The following is a 22835-nucleotide window of genomic DNA, read 5'->3' on the forward strand; positions in this document are numbered from 1 at the left end:
TCGATCCTAGGACCCCGGCATCATGACCCGAGCCGAAGGCAGAGAATTTAGCCCTCTGAGCCACCCAGGTGCCCTGGAATTTAACATTTTAATGTAGCTATTTTAAATCTAGGCAATTTTTATTTCATTGGACTGATAAGTTTTCCTCTTATCAATTGACAAGACTGTAGGTGGGATGTTGAAATTACGTCAGGAAACACTTCTGAATACCCTAAAATACTGAGTTCATCAAGATCTCTGCTAGTCAGTAAAGTGACACCTATCCGCTAAAATTCATTTTCTAAGGACTTTCATGGTATTCTTGGTCTGGTTTTAGCTACTTCAAAATAATACAACTGAATTTTATTCAAATATTCTTTAAAAAACTCATGAATTCAGACCGTCTTCTTTCACAATAAAGTTTTCTTCTAGATTTATTGTTATTTATTGCTCACACAAAAGTTTTAAAAGTGTTTTTAAAATGATCTTACTTAGAAACCTTATCAAATTTATTTCTGAATTGTACCGTTTATAATCAAACTTCAGTTACACAGATTTCTTTTCTTTATTCAGAAAGTGTGGAGCTTATTTTTTAGTGTGGTTTCTCTCTTATCCCCTTGTGGGTAGATTCTGTGGAACACATAGGTCTCATGTAATTTGACTAAGATCTGCCGTTTTCTCTCTGTGATTTTTGCTATTCTCATTGCAAAGGCAGCAAAAGTTTGCAGAAACTTTTCTGAGGGGCACTGGATGTCAACTGGGAATCTGAAAGCCAAAGTGTGGCTTTCACCCCTGAAACGTGCCTCCATCAGTAGAGTAGTCCAACAGCACGCCTTCCTTCCGGCAGATGGGCCGATGGCAGGAGGTCATGTTGTTCTCACTCCCGATGCGTCCCCAATATTGCAGGAATCTGAATGCAAACACACATTATGATCCATCAGAACAGTGAATTAGAACAAGTGGTCTACTCAAGTCCTGGATAACAACTTCTCCAGTAAGTGCGTTCCTTCCTTTGGGGGCCAACTTGTGATGCTGTGATTAAAATAACAAAAAATGACTTACTTGGCCCCTCTGAGGTCCAGATCTTGAGTAATAGCTTGTCTCACGGTGGATCCCCCAAAATAGAGCGCAGTGTCCTCAGCAAGAATGCCACACTCTGTACAAGTACTCCCACCTTCTAAGGACATCCATAAATCAGGCTTGATTTCTTCACTGTCAAAGCGTTCCTTCAGGAAAGTCTGGGAAAAAAAAATAAGTGGGATGTGGTTAAAGGTAAAAATTTCAGATAATAACTGTGGAATAATTTAGACAATGTAGTTTCATCTTGGACTTAAAAAAAATAGGGCCAATTTCAAATGCTTTTCCAAAGACATTAAAAAAACCCTGATATTTCTCTACAATGTTCTTTTTCATCATATATTATGAACATTTAAAGTGATTAAATAATGTTTAGTCATTGGAATTTTAAGTCTAGAAAGAATCATAAAATAAAACACTATAGTAACACTATAGTAACACTATAGTAACACTATAGTAACACTCCTATTTGTGAAGTTACTTAAGCATGTATTCTCCAAATATATATATATATATCTATTTATATTGTATATAGAAGTACAGTTGTAATTTATTATATGAAACATGCACAAAAAATGAAAATGTAAAGGAATAAGATAAAATAAAATGGATGTTCAAGCACTTTTTTCCCCTAACATTTTTCAATGGATTGTTCTGTTTTCTCCCAGGAGTGTGTGCCCCCTACCTTGGAGACTGCTTTAAGCAACCAGGACCCTCTAGCTTCTGGGACAGTGTGAACTTGGAAGGTCTATATGGTTAGACAGGGATGTTTGAAACCAAAGTTTTTTGTATGAATCAAAAGAAGATCAACTTTGGAAGTCAGGTTTTACGTGTTTATCAGGTTCAAGATTCAGGATGATGATGAGAAGTACTCAAAATCTGGAATATTTCCCCTACATCTCCAGTTTATCTTAACTGAGAATGACCAACAATCAGGAATAGTCTGTTTTCCAAAGAGAGTAGATAAATAAAATATTAGGGTTTGTTATGGCTACATTTTATATGAAATTATTTCATCCCCTCACATCATAGTAAACATCTTGATTTTTCTATTTATTTTGACCATGGTACCTTCATTTTGTCCATAGTAGTTTTGCACTGTGTTGAGGTATAATTCTTCTGTTTTTTGTTTTGTAAATTACAGAAATGATGTATCATTAAAACAAGTTGTCACAGTTGCAACTGCAGTAACTGTATAGAGAAAAACTATAGTTTTTCATTTCTTTCAATGAGTTGTCTAGTTGGTGTCTTACTGTGTAGTTAAAATGATTTAAATGGACTCTCTTCAAACTCAGAACATAATCCTCTTTATAGTTAAGGACATGTAGTCACGTGTCAGACTTACCTTACCTTACTGATGTGAGCAAATAAATGTAATAACTTTTTTTTTAAAGTAGGCTCCAATGCAGGGCTTGAACTCACAACCCTGAGATCAAGACCTGAACTGAGATCAAGCATTGGATGCTTAACCAACTGAACCACCCAGGCGCCCCACCCCAGCAAATAAATGCAATTTTAAAAATGGAGGTTTACATGTAAAAACATGAGTCAGAAGACATGCACTGTTAACCATGTAAACCCTCATTAGAAAGGTCTGATCAGAGTTCATAATATAGACTTGTATAATTTTTTATCCAACTGAGGAATATTAATAAAATTTGAATGCTCATGAAAGAAACTAGACTTTTTTTAGTTAATTCATTATCTAGGGCTAGGTTTCTCATATTATAATCTCATTTGATAACAAATAGACCAACAGCTTCAGAAACAAGTGAGCATTGCTCCAATGTTATTTTTTTAACTTATTAATTCCGAAGTTGTTGCTGTTTTATAGAAAAAAAATAACAGAACAGGTTTGGTTTACATCATTTGCCACTTACATGTTCGATTTCAGCAATTTGTACTTTTTTGGCTTAGTTGCTTTTCTGTTATTGCAATGAAGAATGCCCTATATTTGTTCACAGACACAGAGTGTATATATGGCAACTGTGTTGAGCATTATTTGCACAGTAAATAATGACATAACAGCTAAAGTTTCCAAGAATGACCTCTCTATTCTTAATCCACAGCCACGTTTCAGCTGCAGTCATCAGAGCCCTGAATTTTCCGAACAAAAATTCAGGTAATGATAATATTGTAATAATGTTGGTTGGTGACATAATGAGGACTATACTTATCGCGGTGAGCACCGAGTAATGGACAGTATTATCCAATCGCTGCGATGCATACCTGAAACTAAAATCACATTGTATGTCAATTATAATTCAATTTTAAAAATGCAGGTACTGTTTAGTCATTTTTCAAAATTTGTTTCTTTGTGATAGCGAATCTAGGTTATTTGCTTCATAACATCAGCATCCTCCTTCAAACTGTCCATCTACAGAAAATGTGAAGAGGACTTAATATTGATTTCAAACCAAGAGTCTGCTTTAAAAAAAAAAAAAGCAGAGTATTAATGTTCTTTAATTGATACAGTCTAGTTAATTTTATGAACTGATAAGTTGTACCAGACTCGGTCCTAATATTCTGGGCTCTAAGAAACCCAAGGCATATTCTTTAGTTGCCATCCAAAGGATTTACTTCCTGGGGCCCCCAAAGAATGCTGTTAAGAAGTATTAGTCTCACACAATGTCTCTTCAGGCATGACCTGTAGTGTGGGTAAACGCTTCTTTTGGGGACTTTAATATTACCTTTAGAGTGTGAGTCAAGTAGCAATTGGGCCCAGAGTATCCCGGATCACAAATGCACTGCTCCTTTAAGCAATCGCCATGGCCTCTACAGTTGTCCAAGCATCCAGGGCCCAGGTAGAAATTATCGATTGCCCACTGCATATCTGAGTACTTCTGATAGAACCTCAATCTTACTGGACTATAGACAACACAAAAACAAAGGAATAAGAACCAATGTTAACTTGATTCAGGTCCACTTTCCTATGTGTACATTCAGTACTCAAGAGAAAAAATAAAACAATATTTAAGATGATCGCAAAAGGATGAAATGGGTAAATAAAAAAATGTTTTCTGACCACTATTAGTTATTTCTAGTAGAGGAACACTAAAGCCAGTTTCATTTAAATTTTATGCTCTGTGAGCAAACTTGGAAAACAAAATGAAAATGCAGTGGGATCTCTATTTCAAGCAACAGGAATATTTTAAAACACGAAACTGTAACTATCGTAAATTAAGCTGGTTATGAGCTGGAGTCCAGGGGTTGTGTTGCTTTTTAGACCCATTAAGTAACATTTCTGAAATTGTACAGAAGACAAGTGACTCCTTTGACAGATACCTGTCAGCAGGCACACAGTCCTCAGCTGGTCAGGGAACAGCAACTTCTGAACCCCCAGAGATAACCAATATTCTCAGAACAACTCTGCTAATTAGAAAACAATTCTGAAAGGGTTTTTTAAAAGGGCAATTTCCCTAAGATTTTGATTTCATCTTTGCTCTTCTCTATCTTCTGGGGAAAATACAAGCCTCATAATTAACTCTATACAAAAATAAGCTGTACTGTCTTGGTGTAAGAGTTCAAAGGGCATGAGGACACTCTCTGGGGTGATGTCAATGTTCTGTATCTTGGATTATGGGGTAGTCACACGGGTTACACAATGGTAAGGACTCATTGTGCTGAAAAATTAAGATGTGTGCATCTTAATGAATCTAAGTTATATATCATTATAAAAGAGAGAGGGAGAACGGGAGGGGTAAAATGAAGCAGTGACCTTAGGGTGGCTCCCCATCATCCATTCACCCCAGGTGAGTCATACGAGTAATAGAACATCTCCAGCCCATTGGCTGTGTCAGGGATGGACTTTCCTGAGCTAATATGTACCAAGAGGACATGCTCCTTGCAAGGAGGTAGTTGCTCTGGTTCTGAAAGAAATGCAATTCTATTTCTCTTCCTTTCTCTTACCAACCTTATGTAGGTAAGGATGCATTCTGCTTAAGTTTTCTCAAAGCTATCTATGTTCGTGAGGACTGAGTGTGACACCAGTATGGAGACAGTGCAGCAAGAGTCAAAGAGGAAGAAGTAACAACGTCCTGGAGGACATTTTTGAGCTTGTGAATCAACCCATGTTAGAGTTCACTCATCCTTGTCTTTTCATTAGAGCTATAAAACATTTCATTTTTAATTGAGTCCACTTGGATTGGGTTTTCTGTTACCTGCAGCGGAAAGTATCCTGATCTAATTTCCCAGCATGTTAATTGATGAAGCCTTTCATAATTGTTGCAGGAAACAGTGAGTGATCATGTAGTTAATGATATTTATGGCAGACTGGCAAAGCCAAGTGCAAGCACCTTATTTAAAGGTTCTATATGCTCTGATCATATATCATAATTCTGTTTCATAAGAAGATTTTGCATTTAGCCAGTCTCTATGATTCATATGATGGAGGTATACCTGTCATTTTCTCTAGTGTATCTCCAACCCCCGCCCCTCCCCCCAATTTTATAGTTAAAGGGAAATCCTTTGGAATTGCTTTAAATTAACTTAGCCACAGACTTCTCAGGGAATGGTTGAATCATCTTGGCTCACCACTGCTCCAGGCTAATGAATTTTCACTGCGGGTGCATAACATAATGCTTTGGTAAGAGAAAAATGAAATCTACAAACCACATTTGTAAAGACAGCACGAAAAATTACGATTTGTACGAACATCATGACAAGTTAGGATTTGCTCCTGGTTCCATCTATGGAGTGACAAGGCAGTAATATGGAAAGCATGTGATGCATGGTGGACCACAGTCTATAAGATTCATGAGTGAGGAAGCATACACCTTTTGATGTGGTTCTAAGACTATCACTATTGGTCCGTCCCCATGTTCAGGGATTAAAGCATGGGAAATGGCAGGGCCTGCCAAGGGCCAAGTCTGAGGATTAAAACTTGAGGTCTCCTCAAGGTAGCTCATCATGGAGGTCACCAATTAAAGAACCTTTAGAGTTGGGTGTAAGAGAGTATTATTATCCACAATTACATAAAATTTCAGGCTAAACAGGTAGCCCTAATGAACTTCTGGATGCTTGGAACAAGGCTTTATTTTAATTTTCTACTTACTTCCCCACTAAGCTTTCAGGAAGTGGGTAGGTGATCCTTTTCCACCCTTTGGTTGGAAAGAATACAGATGGCTGAGAAACACTTCCAGAACATTTGGGGTCTGCAGGTAAGCACTGAGGGACCAGATAATTCCAGCTCACACCGAAGTCAGTAGAATACTGCACATGAATTTGATTCTGGGCAACTTTTTCAGATACTTTACATCCAACAGAGATCTAATACACAGAAAAGAAAGATTGTCAAATGATTAAAAACGTATTACATGTTTCTGCTCTAAGGACCTACCAACGAGAAAGTTTCTGATCACTTGATAGATGCTACAACCACATCCATCCTGTATTTCCAGGTTCATTATCTGTTCTGCTGATGGACGGGGGAGGTGAGGTGGTTGCCCAAGGTGACAAATTATAGAAAGTGCCAAATATATTGTGCAGGGACTTTGGAGAGAAGCTGAAAGCTGTGCTTCTGCCATGGCTGGCCAATTGCCGTGGAAGGCCTGGGCCCACTCTCACAAATTGTTGTTTGTTGTGCTAATGGTTTGGCACTACCATCTGGCAGAATACTCGATCAAGAAGGATTGCTATCAGCTTTTCCAAGTTTACTATTTTGTTGTACAATTTATGACTCTCCATAAATCACTTTCAACTACAAGTAAGATGCAATGAAGTGATAACAGAAGGTACTTCTAATAAGGCACAATACCCTTTGTTGACGCAAAGAGATATACTGCAACATTTGTTGTTAATACGGTGGAGTGAGATAGATAATAATTGGTTGACATAAAACAAATTGGCTGACATAAAATCTTGGCCAAAACTGACGTTAGCTTTAATGCTAATCATGCCTTTGTTTTCTAGAATTTTCTTTCTCTAGAAACATTAAAATGCTCTTGTAAAAAAAAAAAAGAGTTATTATGACCATAATAGCTTTAAGCTTCTCTTAAAGGAAGAAATTGGCTAACGCATAATGATTATGGGAAACTGGAATCAGTATCCTACATTTTTTTTTAATATTTTATTTATTTATTTGACAGACAGATCACAAGTAGGCAGAGAGGCAGGCAGAGAGAGAGAGAGGAGGAAGCAGGCTCTCCGCGGAGCGGACAGCCCGATGCGGGGCTCGATTCCAGGACCCGGGGATCATGACCTGAGCTGAAGGCAGAGGCTTTAACCCACTGAGCCACCCAGGCGCCCCAGTATCCTACATTTTTATTGTCACTATTTTTCTCTATCAGTATTTAATCCTGAGGAGAAACACATTTATGAAAGTTTTATCCTGGCATAGTTCAGAAGTAAAATCATCTTAATTACTTTTAATCATTAAGTTAAATATAGTTGAGATGGACATGACTGAAACATACATTTTATTTTTCGAAGTAGAGATTAAGACAGTGAAATGTATGATCTTTATCTCTACAAATTGTTTTTTCATTTTTATATTGCTAGTGGATGGTTATTTATGTAACCATAACATTTTCACCTTGAACTGCATGATCCAGCCTTCCGTGGGAGTCAGGTCATGGGTAACTGCATACACTTCTCTTCCATCATGGCTGCCGCAAATCATGACGCCATCAGGGGAGTCACAGAATCTTTCTACTGTGCAATCATCATGGAATAGCCAATGCTCATTCACTTGAATGAAGAAAAATTTTATTTGTTTTATTTTATGACAAATTCATAGCAAAATTACTTGAAGCCATTTTTCAATCTATGCAATTCAAAAACAATCTATGCAAGATTGTTTTCAGTAGAAATCTCTCTTACATTACATACAATCCATAGGCAAAACACTAATATAAACATACCATTTTAGGAACATGGATACCAGGAGGTTGAGATATATAATATTTGTAAGTCTACATTTAGGAAAAAAGTGTATTGTATGTGTTATAAATGAAAAGCAAAGGGACATGTATACCAATTTTATTTATTTACTTAATTTTTAGTAATCTATACACCCAGTGTGGGGCTCGAGCTATGACTCTAAGATTAAGAATCACATGTTCTCCTACTGAGCCCACAAGGTGTCCCTATATAAATTCTTTTTTTTTTTTTTAAGATTTTATTTATCTATTTGACAGAGAGAGAGATTACAAGTAGGCAGAGAGGCAGGCAGAGGAGGGAGAAAGCAGGCTCCCTGCTGAGTAGAGAGCCCGACTGGGGACTTGATCCCAGGACCCTGGGATCATTACCTGAGCCTAAGGAAGAGGCCCAATCCACTGAGCCAACCAGGTGCCCCCAAATTCTTTTCTGATAAATATTTAACTTATAGGGAGGATTTAAAGGACAAAGAGTTGTTAGTAATATGATAGGGAAATAAATTAGCTATTTCTACTGAAATACTCATACTGTAATCTGCATAATTAAATAAATTATAATATTCAAACTCGTAGAGTAGAATAGCAGTTACTAGGGGTTGAGGAGAGGAAGAAATGTCAGTCAAAGGGCATGCGTAAAGTTTCAGGAATACAGGGCAATAAGTTCCAGAGATCTACAACAGAGGGCCTATAGTTACCAATACTGTACTGTATATTTAAAAATTTGCTAAGAAGGTTAAAAAAAGGTCGGGGGTGCCTGTGTGAAGAAGCTTTAAGAGGTGATTGATCAATTTGTGACCGTGGTTGTGGTGATGGTCTCTTGGGTGTATACTTATCTCCAAACTCATCAAGTTGTATACATTAATAACAACAGCTTTTTGTATGTCAATTATGCCTCAACTAAGTGACTAAAAACAGGCTTGTAAGAGTCCAAGGAAAATGTAGGCAACAAGACTATGACCTGATTAGTGCAGAGTACATCCTATCATCTCTCCTATTTCTCAATCACACACAAGCACACATCTACACACACACACACACTCACACACCGTCCACAATGTCCTTTCTGAGACAGGTGTCTTTAACAGTATGATTTTATTCCAGAAAGTTTAGGAATAGAATATTTCTGTAAGTTGCATCTAATTCACAATATACTCTGATTTTATAGGTCTCTTCCTCTGAAAGTTTCCTGGTTAGCTCTAGCATTCTAGCGATGAACGGGTATAATTGGAGGTGTGGGGTCACTGTGTGAGTCACAGAGTCGTATGGCATCAGAGAAGTCAGAGGAGAGACCAAACAATATCACTGAAACTCAGCCTTCACCTGTGTGGTGTCCTTTGGAGTTCATCTGAGCATTAACCAATGTCACAGAACAAGTAGTTTATGTCTGGGTTCAGATGGCTAACACAATGCTATTGCCATTACCTGCTAATTTTCATTCCATATCCCATCCTGATTCATGGGATTTGGAGCTAGATTTAATCCTGCATCTACTACTCAAGATTCAAGGTGCACAGAAACTTGAATTCCATTGAGAATACCCCGCACCCGTTTATTCCGGGGCACACGTTTTATGCTAGAACTCTGAATCCTGATGAAAGCAGGTTTCATTAATCAACTCCCTCATCAATCCCTTCTGAAATATCAGAAACTACTTCTGTAAGCAGATATCACAGCGTCTAGAAAACCAGTGTTGCAATTCTCCAATTGCACATCACCAGTCAAATCTAAAGTAAAACCCCATATTTTAGGTACTTGAAAAAATAATCTGTATTTGCTTGTATTCACACAGAGGCAGTGCTTCAATAATTCTCTGACCAGAAACTCACTTACATAAATCTTTATACAGGGAAAAAAATAAATTAATAATTTAGCCAGGGTCTGAACCAGGTCTGTGTAAGTCAATCTTCTTCTTCTTCTTTTTTTTTTTTTTAGATTTTAATTTATTTATTTGACAGACAGAGATCACAAGTAGGCAGAGAGGCAGGCAGAGAGAGAGAGAGAAGAGGAAGCAGGCTCTCTGCTGAGCAGAGAGCCCGATATGGGGCTCGATCCCAGGACCCTGGGATCATGACCTGAGCCGAAGGCAGAGGCTTTAACCCACTGAGCCACCCAGGCGCCCCTAAGTCAATCTTCTTAATAACCTTCTTCAGAGAACGATTTTCAGATAACTCTTTCAGATAACACTTGCAGTACTGGTAGGAGCTGTATAATTCAACATCACTGCTTTGCCTGAGGATACCATGTTTTATGTAGTATAACCAAGGATGTGGCATGATAAAGCCACAAACTTGACATAAGACACCACTTTTAAAAAAGAGACCAGATTTTCAGTTAAGTGAAACAAAGACAAGACATTAAAAATGATCATGGCATGTAGAGATCTTTTCTGGTTTGGCAGGATTACTGATCTACTTTTAGAGAGAATGAAGAGTAACCAGCAAGACCTTTAGACATTCTTGTAAACATGAAATGCCATCTCAAAGGTATCGGACATGTAGTAAAACAAGACACTTGTCTTTGGGTATAAGTGACCAGGAAATGTTGGCTTTCTACCCAAAGGAGAAAATATAGGAAGCACAGAAACGAAGACTCTCTTAAAAAAAAAAGAAAAGGGATTATTATAGAATGCTATTTATTAAAACATTCTTGCTGCTTGAATGAAAGAAAAGATGTAGTTACAACATACACCAGGGAGTGTGAGAGAAACAAAAGGGTGAAAGCATTTTCATGATCTCTATACCATTTGAGAACCTGTAAGAGGCACATATTCTACTTTTTTGAAAAGACCCAAATCTACACTACATTTCTGTTGGATTTTTATTTAGCATTAGGGAAAAATGTACCTGCAGTTTTATCCTCCATAAATGTGTCGAAGGCAATTCTCCCAATGGGGCCAGCGTCTGCTGGGGAGCGCTCATGCTGGGGCACGGGGGCGCTGCTGAAAGTGTCCAGCATGACGGTCCTCTGGTCAGCAGAGCCCGAGATGAGGACATTGTCAATGGCCCAATCATTCTGATCCAGGCCGTCGTGTCTTGGCTGCCACCAGCGGAAGCGAGTAGCAATCTCTTTAGCATCAGGAGGGAGAAGGATATTCACAAATCTGTGAGAAAATGATGGGGGTGAGAGGGTGGGGGATCATGTCAATATCTCATGAGTCAAAGATTTACAACAAGAGATAAGATGTTACAAGTCATGTGGTGGGTTGGGGAGGGCATGAGATAAAATTTAAAAATTTTTAAATTTAATTTAAAAAATTACGGTGTAGCCACTTTGGAAAACAGCATGGAGATTCCTCAAGAAATTAAAAATAGAGCTTCCCTATGATCCTGCAATTGCACTACTGGGTATTTACCGCAAAGATACAGATGTAGTGAAAAGAAGGGCCATCTGTACCCCAATGTTTATAGCAGCAATGACGATGGTCGCCAAACTGTGGAAGGAACCAAGATGCCCTTCAATGGATGAATGGATAAGGAAGATGTGGTCCATATACACTATGGAGTATTATGCCTCCATCAGAAAGGACAAATACCCAACTTTTGTAGCAACATGGACGGGACTGGAAGAGATTATGCTGAGTGAAATGAGTCAAGCAGAGAGAGTCGATTATCATATGGTTTCACTTATTTGTGGAGCATAACAAATAGCATGGAGGACAAGGGGAGTTAGAGAGGAGAAGGGAGTTGGGGGAAATTGGAAGGGGAGGTAAACCATGAGAGACTATGGACTCTGAAAAACAATCTGAGGGTTTTGAAGGGTCAGGGGGTGGGAGGTTGGGGGAACCAGGTGGTGGGTATTAGAGAGGGCACGGATTGCATGGAGCACTGGGTGTGGTGCAAAAACAATAAACTATTATGCCGAAAAGAAATAAAAAAAAAAAGAACTAATATTATATGTAAGAATGTTGCTACATGAAAGTTTTTTGTCACTTGCAAACTATCACTCAAATAGCTTTAAAAGTAAAAATGTCACCCAATATTATTTAAAAAATTAAAAAAATTTAGTTTAAAATGTAAAATTTTTAACTTTTAAAAACCATGATAAATTGGCTTGAGTTTATGAAGGTTCAGGAGTCCCTAAATTGGAGAAACAGAATGTGAACAAATTCAAGAATTGTGGAATGACCTACTTATTCTAAGTGTCCCTGGCAGACCATAAAAGGACTTTACAATTTTCTGCTTGCCCAGGGCATCTCTGGATCTGTAGGCCTAGGGATATGCACTTTGGTAGACATAAGCCAAGACTAACTTTTTTTTTTTCCTCTCTCCTACGGATTGGTTTCATCTCTTCCTTCCCTTGGCACCTTGATTTCATTCTACTTCCATGAGTAGCAGCAATTTGCTTAGAATTTAGACATTGGATTGTGGCAGGACATCTGGGCTCTAAGCTTGAGGGTGCCAGGTTTTTGTAATTATTTTACCAGTTGCCTGTAGTTTGACATTGACTTTGTCTTTATGTTTTATTGAAAACACTATACTAAATACGCTGAGTAAGAACCGTGGGCTAAGAAAGAAGCCCAGCTTGCTGTCCCCAACCCAGTCATGAAGAACAGACACAGACAAATCTGACTCCATGCTCCAATATGAATCAGAACCAGCTAGACATGTGGTCTAAAATACCCCTTCATCGCAATTATGCATTTAAAGCTCAAAAAGGTATCAAACCCTTTTGAACTTGTATTCACAGCCATGAAGCTGGCTGGGGAAAATAACTTCCTGTGGTTTAACCTTCTTTGCACAAATTCCTATTTTTTAAATCTATGCTAATCTACTTTCCTTTACTTTTTTTTTTTTTTTTAAAGATTTTATTTATTTATTTTGACAGACAGAGATCACAAGTTGGCAGAGAGGCAGGCAGAGAGAGAGGAAGGGAAGCAGGCTCCCTGCCGAGCAGAAAGCCCGATGCAGGGCTGGATCCCAGGACCCCGGGATCATGACCTGAGCCGAAGGCAGAGGCTTTAACCCACTGAGCCACCCAGACGCCCCTCCTTTACTTTTAAAGACTGCCTCTTAGTGTTAGTGTTCCAAGACGTAGCCAGTAAGCCCAAATTCATCTTGTGAAGAACCCTTAAGTTGAATGTTCGTGGTGGCCCCTTTAGTTTTTGTCTTTCACACTGAAGAGTGTTCACTATTTTAGTTTTATTTATATAGTATCTCCTTGTTGATTTTATTTTTCCTTCCTCTTTTCTCTTCTATGTCTTTCTTGAAGTACAGAGATCAGAAGAGTAGGCCATATTCCAGATGGGGACCAACTGAAACCCATTCAAATCAAGAATGCTTTTGGTTGGATTTTCAGTACTTGAATTTTAAATACTTTTTGAACTATGTCCCTCATTTTGTGTATCCCAATACCAAGATGCATTTTGTGTACTAAAGGGTAAACATGGAAAATACAGACTGTGAATCCTAGATCCTTACCTGTATAGTTACTGTCACTCTGGAGACCATCAGTGCCTAGGCAAATAGTCTTTCCCAAAGTTTATTTCCCCATGCATTTCAGTTTTGAAATTCATCTGCACCTCTCCTTGCCCCCTTTTTGTATGCTCACCTTGTAAGATCTTTCTAGAACTTATCTGCATTGATTTGGCATGTTTAACATTTTAAAGTGTATCAAATAATATCAGAAATCTATATGCTCCTGGAGGGACATACAGTCAGACTTCTTTACCCAGAGCAATGATCTTTATCTTTTTTTTTCTTTCCAATTTCTAAATTAGTTTCCCTTCTCTGATAAATCCTTGACCACATTTTACAAACTTTTGGAATGGAAATTTATCTAACTAAGGCTGTTAGAAGTTTAAATAAATTATGACCAACTGTTCCTAATTTGGTCAATTTGTTTCTCCCTGAGAGAACGAAAGTGGATCAGACAGTTCTGATTATATCCTAACTTAACTTCCTTTTTTCTGTATATTATGCTAAATGTTCAAGAACTCATACCTGAGTCTTTATAACTTTTTCCATAAAGACTAAGGAAGTGGTTTACTGGGCTTATCTACTGTCTTCTACTAATAGATGAGCATGTTTTTTGCACTTTTAAACTGTGTTCCTCTAAGCGTCTCTGGATTCCTTTATTGGTGTCCAAATTTAACGCAGGTGCAGGATTTAAAAACATTTGCTTGTGGTTGGCATTTCCTCAACTGCCATTTCCCCCTTCTTCCTTCATAATAGGAGCCTATCTTTTTCACAAGGTGAACAGTCACCCAGAATAAAGACGGTATGTCCCAGACTCCCTCGCATCTAGATGTGTTTCCATGGCTAAATTCTGGTTAATGGAATGTGAATGGAAATGGGGGCACCTGGTAGGAAGTGTCCTTGGAGAGAGCGAGCACGCCCCTCCCGCCCATCCTCCCTTCTGCAGGAGGGAATGTGGAGGAGCTTCAGTTGCCCTTTTGGACCATGAGACAGAGGTCATGTGTCGAACGTGGCAAAAGTAATAGGTAGAAGGAACCTGGGTCTCTGATGCTTGTGGAGCCACTGTAGCAGTCCTGGGTTACTTACTTCTGGATTTAATTTATATAAGAGAGAAAACAAAACCCTTCTGTTTAAGTTGCTTGGGGTTTTCTGCCATTCACAACAACTTCTTAATGGATACACTGAGTTTAAATGAACATTTATAAGATTCTTTCATTGTTTTTACTTTACCTAATTTTTAGTCCATACCTGGTTTGCCATGCACTGAGGGATTATCTATGCTTTGTCTTCCTTTTTGGGTGCTTTTAATTATTGTATGTTTCTTGGTTGGGCTATATTCATTCCTCCTTTCCCCTCTGCTCTGCTCTCTCCTTTCCTCCAAACTTCTTCTTTCTCTCTCTCTTACCTTCTTCTCTCTTCTCCTTCTTCCACTTTAATAAATATGCTATTTTACTTTTGAAGACCCTTTTTTAACTTTTATCATTGGTCACAATGAGAATATATATATTTTAAATGACTCATACATTGTGTTTATTAAACCCATTGTGAGGGTTTTCAAATACTCAAAAAATGGCCTCTGTGCTTCTTTTTTTTTTTTTTAATATTTTATTTATTTATTTGACAGAGAGAGATCACAAGTAGGCAGAGAGGCAGGCAGAGAGAGAGAGAGGAGGAAGCACGCTCCCTGCTGAGCAGAGAGCCTGATGAGGGACTCGATCCCAGGACCCTGAGATCATGACCTGAGCCAAAGGCAGCGGCTTAACCCACTGAGCCACCCAGGTGCCCGGCCTCTGTGCTTCTTAAAGATATTTACAATTTATTCTTCCTCATATCAGGGAGATCATATGATAGTTGTCTTTCTCTGCTTGACTTATTTCGCTAATAAATGAAACAAGATGGGATTGGGAGGGAGACAAACCATAAGTGACTCTTAATCTCACAAAACAAACTGAGGGTTGCTGGGGGGAGGGGGTTTGGGAGAAGGGGGTGGGATTATGGACATTGGGGAGGGTATGTGCTTTGGTGAGTGCTGTGAAGTGTGTAAACCTGGCGATTCACAGACCTGTACCCCTGGGGATAAAAATATATGTTTATAAAAAATAAAAAATTATAAAAAAGTTAAAAAAAAGATATTTACAATTTATCCTGTTTATTTCCAAGTCCTCGATTCTCTATAGGATCGAACACTCTATAAATGAATGAATGAATATATTGTTTTCCTGTTTTGATTTTCCCAAATGTCGTTGAAATTAATACCATATATTCATTAATTCACATGAGTTTTTGCACTGGGTCTATTCACGACTGGCATTGTGATAACATATTTTATCTTATTCTAGAATTAAAAAATTAGTTGTTCTTAAAATAAAAACCCAAACCAGCTGCTCACTCAGCTCAGAAACCTTATCTTTATGGCAGTCTCAGAAGCATCTCTATGCATGGGTATGGTTCCAGGTCACTCACAGTCCCTATGACGAAAGCTGGCTGACCTCATCAATCCTCTTTGCTCGACATACTCATTACTAAAGATAAAACAGAATACAAACCCAGGTTTACTGTATTGATCATAGAAAATTTCCATTAGCAGGTTCCAGGTAATGCCTCCGTTGACAGAATATTCCAGGAGAACACCTTGGTTACGGTTGTTCGGTGTAATCAGGCATCCGTACATGAAGTAGAATTGGATAAACTCGGCATTAGTGAGGTTCAGATCCACGGTGACTAGCAGTCGACTGCAACCCTAAGGGAGAAAAGCAGAATCCAACAAAAACAGTCATAAAGAATCGTAAGTGCAGGTTAAAGGTTTTCTCTGGCATCCATCATTTTATATTTCTTTTGTAATACAAGTCCCATGGTATTGTAATATTGGTGTTTGCATCATCTCTCCCTTATCCAAGCTCCCAGCCTGGCCTCTAGCACACAGCAGGTACTCAGCAAATATCTGCTAAACTTTGAAATTTCATTATTAGAACTTACTTACAAAGAATGATTATTCTAAGGAGATTCTCTCTCTTTTTTTTTTAATAAGCAAACTGAGAGCTGAAATTAAAGTAACTATTCTGTTTAATTAAATTATTTCCAGTTACTCAGAGGCATTTTTAGATTTTTTTTTTAAAGATTTTATTTGCCAGAGATAGAGAGAGAGAGTACACATAAGCAGGCAGAGAGGCAGGCAGAGGCAGCGAGAGAAGCAGGCTCCCTGCTGAGCAAGGAGCCCGATGGGGAACTTGATCCCAGGACCCTGGGATCATGACCTGAGCCGAAGGCAGCGGCTTAACCAACTGAGCCACCCAGGCGTCCCCATTTTTACATTTTTTTAAAAGGTAATAACTATTAATAAAAGAGCATGTTGAGATAACTATTTTAACATGAAATTTTAAAATGACTACATCTAAGGATTTCATAGATTTCACCTGCTTCCCCCTCTCTGTTAATTTAATTGTTAATTACAGATAATAGTTGTAATGATTTTTATTTAAACTTTCATAGCTGATTTTAGTGTCATCTATATTAATTTATTAGTGTAGATAGCCCAATATTTCTCAGTTGAACACATGCAGAAAACTTGGCCTCTTGGGAGTTCTGCCTACGCTAGGAAGAGTATTGTAAACGTGCTTTCTTAGTGTTAAGGATTATAGAAATCTTGTATTGTTACTGTCAGCTAAAACACTGAAAAATAATACACTTTATTTGACCAAAAGCAAATTCCAAGCTAGGGAATGTTAGGAAAATAAAGACCTGACAATGAATTTGTAATTTTTGAAAAACAAAATTGCTTATGATTAATCATGATGTTGAAGAAATTATATTTTTAAACACTTTATCTTCAGCAGCAATTAGAAAGACCAAAAAATTTCTCAAAGAAATTTTTTCTTTTTTTTTTTTAAGGTTTTATTTATTTATGAGAAAGAGAGAGAGAGAAGCAGAGGGAAAGGGAGAAGCAGACTCCCCGCTGAGCGCAGAGCTCCACATGGGGCTTAATCCCAGGACCCTGGGATCATGACCTGACTTGAAGGCAGACGCTTAACCGACTGAGCCACCTAGGAGCCCCATCAAAGAAATTTTCTAACATTGCTGTTGACATTTGCAAAATAATTTGCTACAAATAAAAATGTCTAGTCATTACTGACAGTTATTCTTTCTTTGATAATTTATAGAAGGAATTAACTGGGGGTGCCTAGGTGGCTCAGTGGGTTAAGCCTCTGCCTTCGGCTTGGGTAGTGATGTCAGGGTCCTGGGATCGAGCCCCGCATCAGGCTCTCTGCTCAGCGGGGAACCTGCTTCCCCCTCTCTGTCTCTGCCTGCCTCTCTGCCTATTCGTGATCTCTCTTTGTCAAACAAATAAATAAAACCTTTTTTTTTAAAAAAAAAAAAGGAAAAATTAACTGTTGTTAATAGGTTCAGGAAACACTGAAGCCCATTTTCCCAATTCCTGGCTCCTTAAATCCCAAATCTGTTGCAAGCTCAAGAGTTTTCAATTAGAGCATCATGTGGATGGAAGACCCTCGCACACTGTGCAAGCACTCTCTCCGAGGATGAAAAGTCACTTAAGTCCTTTTTAATGTGTGTTTACATATGCCTTGTGCCGATACTACCTTGCATAATTAAATGGTCTCGACTGAGTTGCAATGGGAAACATGTTGGAAATAATTAGTATTTCCAGATTTGTGTAACGTTTCAAGTTCACATCAGGGTTGTGCGTTTAGCGTGTCTAATTCTGCATCTTGATTTGCCAATTAAGCTTTAACAGAGACTCAGCTCTTTCGGGGGAACCTCAGCCAATGCAGAAACGAATGACCAGTAGCCAAATGCTTACCCCACTGAAGTGGAGAGCCATTCCTGAAGCCACGGCGCCACACACGGTACTGAGTTTCCCTCCGTTAACAGTCAACCAGTTCTGGCTGGATGGAGCCCTGTTGAAGTTGTCTTTGAGCTGGGTTGGAAGGGAGATCTCGGGCTCATCACAGTACAGGCCACCCCACTGCTCGTCACAGCTGGGTATGGAGAAAAGAAAGGAAAAGTCAACATTAAACAAAACCTCCACAATTGTGTTCTCAAACTAGTGAAGACAGCTGCTATTCCTAGTCTGGGATGATGAAATCTTACTTATCTTCACAGAGCTTTCCAGAGTTCATCTGCTTTTCTAAACAGTGCTTTAGGTTAGAAATAATCTGTGAATTAACTGCCTTTAGGCATTCCTAAAATAGGAATGGGCTTATAGGGAAAGAAGCAGCTTCAGAGGATTTACTAGAGCCCCGTCTCTACAGGACACAGCTCTAGCAAGCAGACAAGAAATTGTGGCTGCCAAACTGAACCGGTAGGTCCTAATAACTTAGGAAATTGGTCTTTTGAAAGAGGCTTTGGGTCAATTAGGAATCCAAGATGCTATGTTCCAAAAGGCAGTGGGTGCTTTGGGTAGTATCTGCCATCTTTGACCGAAGGACTGACCTTCGTGTTCAGTGTGGGAAGAAATGGGAACGTAGGATGGAGGCTCTGGGGTCTCAGAGGTCATTCTGGATACGGGCTAGAATCATTATCCAAAAGAAAGACCCCCCCCCCCCCAGGCATGTGGAGATTAGTGGAGAAGGGAGTATGAATTCTCTATCAGCATCTTCATTCATACTACCCTAACAAACGCAAAATCTTTGAAAATAAAGCACAAGGGCCTGTGGTACATAAGACACGTGCGCGCGCACACACACACAAACACACACTTTATTTAGATCCTTCCAAAGATGCTAAGGCTCGCGAAGTAAAATATTAGGTCTCTCCATTAATGGCAAATTGAGCAAGCATTTAAAAACCTTCTTATACAAACCACAGGGAATACCAATTCAACCACAAGTAATACGTATCTATTACATACATTCAGGCCTAAGTGAGAAAAATACTTACGACATACTATTTTTGGTCAGAATATACTGAACTCCTGAACCTCTTCCAACATCCTTTTCTGGGGTATCATAGGAACACAGAAGGAAATAAAATACAGTTGATGCTAATTCACCTTTTGCCTGACAAAATAGTTATTGTTCAGTTCCTGATCTCTGAGCAAGAAGGAAGATACCATATCCATAAGCTCTACAGTTATCAGATTTCAAGAAAACCATACAACTGGCAGCTTTGGAGTGATTACAGACCCAGGTTCGGAAAAATCTCCCGGCTGGAACAAGAGTCAGGAGCTTCCTACGGAAGGAGGAAAACCCAATGGACTTACACACAGCTTCCTTGGATGCACCTTCCGTGGCCACTGCACATATCTATACAGCCGTCCCCGATATAGACATTATCTATGGCCCATGTCTGCTGCTTGTCAAAAGGGGCTGGTTGATGCCAACGGAAACGAGTGGCTTGGGACCTTTGAAGAACAAGAGAATTATAATGAAGGATGTGGTGGAAAAGAAAATGTGTTCTGGTATATTTGAACAAGTGCACAGATAGCTGCAAAGAAAATGCGGGTACGTCTCTAACTCACGTTCTGAGAAAAGTGTTCGTTATTGTAATTGCCTAGGCAAAACTCTAACCACACCACACCAAACTGAACTGCAATAGCTTGAGAATATATTATCTTCACAGATAATAGTTAAGAATCTTTCACAGCCTTGTAAAAACAGACGAAAACAGAAACCCACACTAATCCTAACCAGTAGCCTCAGGGGAACAGTGAGTCCTGAATTTTGGGTGGGCACCATTGTGGAATGACACCAGGGCGGCTGCTAAGTTTTATTTGCAAATTAGGGAAAGATGTCTGTCCCTGAGCCACCCCAGCCACTCTGCATTTGACTTGGAAAGCTTGACTTCAACTCCTATGTGCTCCTGAAGATCAGACACTTTTGTATAGTGGGCATACTGGCCCACCTCTGATAGCATTCGTGAGGAATGGAAGTCTTAAGAAGACAGTAAGAGACAGTAAGAGTATAAATCAGAGGGATCCATGAAACTGTAGATAACTGGATGGAGAAAAAATAGAGAGGGTAATGTGGCCAGACTTATTTTATATTAATTCATATCTTCTGCCCATTTTTTGATACGATTGTCTGTTTTGTGTGTGTTGAGTTTGAGGAGTTCATTAATTCAAATGTAATATAAATAAAATAAAAACAGAGATTCTCCCATTCCAAAAGCAGAAAGGTATTTGCTCATTTGCACAGGTTTGGGAAGTGTCTTATTCAGAAACACAAATAAACTTACGTTCTCAGAGACACTAGATGGCAGTAAGTCCAAACAGTGCTCAAGGCTCAAAGGATGGTGAACATTCAGAAGCCCGTAGACAAAATAATTAGAAAAAGCAAAGTTTTATTTTATTTTTGAAGATTTTATTTTTTAAATTATCTCCACATCTAACATGGGGCTAGAACTCATGACCCTGAGATCAAGTCTTATACTCCACTGACTGAGCCAGTCGGTCACCCCTGTTTCATGGATTATGAGACTGTTAATCACTTGACTGAGAGATATTTGTTTTGAGCAGGACAAAGACCAAACAATAGCAAGGGTTGTGTATTTTCTAATTAAAAACATATGCATTAAGTTTAGAAACTAGAAAAGAAACAGACCAGAACTAAGATCTCCATTCTGAAAATAAACAGTTCTTTTTGATATTTGCTTACTGAGCATCTATGCACTGACTTTTCCCTAATACTTCTTGTTCCTCAGCTCCCATAGACTACCTAACATCCTCCCCTCACTTCCTGTGGCATTTAACTTCAACCCCAAACTCCTCCTGGGCCCCATCCTGCATCACTCCATCCCGGCTACTCAGTGTGGAGCACTGTTCCTTCTCCCATTCCCAGAGCTCACAACACTCTTTCCCATCTTCTGCCTACATTTCCTTCCTCTCTCTGCCTGGTTACCCCTTCTGTGTCCCTCAGGTCTCAGAGGCAGTCTTAGGTCCTCAGAGAAATTTTCTTTTGGGTCCCTTTAAAAATCACATTTATTCCAGACCAAACTGTTCTTTTCCTTTTATAGTATTTATCACAATTATAGTTATATATTTATTTGCAAAAGTATTTCTTAAATGTCTGCCTCCTCCTCGGAAGAGCAAGTTACAAGGGAACAGTGTTAATCCCCTTTTCCCAACATTATACCCTCTCTGCACAGTGCCTAGCACTTAGTAGGTGCTCTATAGGTGCAAGCAGTTAAGGGGCACCTGGGTGGTTCTGTCAGTTGGGCATCTGACTCTTGGTTTTGGTTCAGGTCATGATCTTGGGATTGTGAAATCCAGTTCCATGTTAGGGCTCTATGCTCAGTGCAGAGTCTGTTTGAAATTCTTTTATCCTCTTTCTCTCTCCCCCTGTACTCCTACCATTGTTAGAATGCATGCACTTTCTCTCTCAAATAAATAATTAAAATCTTAAAAAAAAAAAAAGTTGCAGGGAGTTGGTATCAAGGGGCCACCGTTCTCACAATTAGCAGTTGAAGAGGCTCCTCTGGGGCTGTGCTGTGCTAGTCAGTTAATTTTTTTTTTTTAAGATTTATTTATTTTATAGGGAGAACATGCAGGGCTGAGCAGAGTGGGTAGTGGGGAAAGGGGAGGGCCAGAGAGGGAGGGAGAGGGACAAGCAGACTCTGTTTGCTGAAGCTGACCCAGGGCTCGATCTCATGAGCCTGAGACTATGACCTGAGTCAAAATCAAGAGTCAGACACTTAACCAACTGAGCCACCCAGGCACTCCTGTTCAGTTACTTCTTAATGATGAAATTCATTAATAGTTATGCCTGTTTACATGCAGCAACATTTTATAAATAACATAGTAGAATATCATATCTCCATAGCACATGGCTACTTGGATTCTAATAACAAGTCAACACTTATATTCCTTTTCTTTCAGACTATAAATTTCTGAAGGGCAGGAAACATCTCTATCCCTTCAGGGAATACTGTTCTGTATCTCCAGTTCTTATAAAGGGTAGTCAGTTAATCTTCATTCCCCTAATGTTTTAGGATACTCCATCAAAGCCTTCATTACTTCTTATTCCAAGTGTTTATTTTTGTATAGTTTCCTATCTTGGATTATTTTTCTTGTTTATTATTTTATTGTTGGTGACACCTATAGATGGGACTTCATAAATATTTTTTGAAAGAATAGTAAGTTGACAGCAATAAATATGGCCTGGAATAATCAAATAAGAGATGTCTTCAGGGTGGGTGGGCAGGGACCGGGGGTCAGTGCTGGAAGGGGCAGTGATTTGATGGCTGTCAAAGCAGGAGAAGAACTCCCAGGAGTTGAGAGATGGCGTGAGGTGCTTAGTAGGGGGCAGTTTTCTGAATGTTGGTTGTGTTGAATCACAGTCTGGGCAGCCACTTAACAGAGAGATTGTAGAGAAGATTTAAGAGCTAGACACATTGTTGGGGTTGATAGCTTTTACGGGGACTTCCAACCATGACATGTTCAGTTTGTACAACTCTGTGGCATTCCACAGAAAAGGAAACAGTGGGAGACCATGTGTAGAAAATACTAAAACCAGAGTTGGCCACTAAGAGTACAGAT

General features: G+C 39.0%; 1 protein-coding gene across 3 annotated transcripts in view; it reads right to left on the reverse strand.

The window, feature by feature from the left end:
• RELN (reelin) overlaps positions 1 to 22835 on the reverse strand; it is a 496502-nt gene that overhangs the window by 28109 nt on the left and 445558 nt on the right. For all 3 annotated transcript variants that reach the window (XM_059396996.1, XM_059396995.1, XM_059396994.1), the window contains exons 47-55: positions 19563 to 19703; positions 18162 to 18339; positions 15892 to 16085; positions 10775 to 11031; positions 7589 to 7743; positions 6110 to 6324; positions 3747 to 3924; positions 1042 to 1217; positions 783 to 889 (exon numbers count right to left, since the gene is read on the reverse strand). In XM_059396996.1, coding sequence (XP_059252979.1) covers positions 783 to 889; positions 1042 to 1217; positions 3747 to 3924; positions 6110 to 6324; positions 7589 to 7743; positions 10775 to 11031; positions 15892 to 16085; positions 18162 to 18339; positions 19563 to 19703 — 1601 coding nt within the window. The remainder of the gene's footprint in view (positions 1 to 782; positions 890 to 1041; positions 1218 to 3746; positions 3925 to 6109; positions 6325 to 7588; positions 7744 to 10774; positions 11032 to 15891; positions 16086 to 18161; positions 18340 to 19562; positions 19704 to 22835) is intronic.

This window comes from Mustela nigripes, chromosome 4, assembly GCF_022355385.1.
Source record: "Mustela nigripes isolate SB6536 chromosome 4, MUSNIG.SB6536, whole genome shotgun sequence".
Lineage (NCBI taxonomy): Eukaryota > Metazoa > Chordata > Mammalia > Carnivora > Mustelidae > Mustela > Mustela nigripes.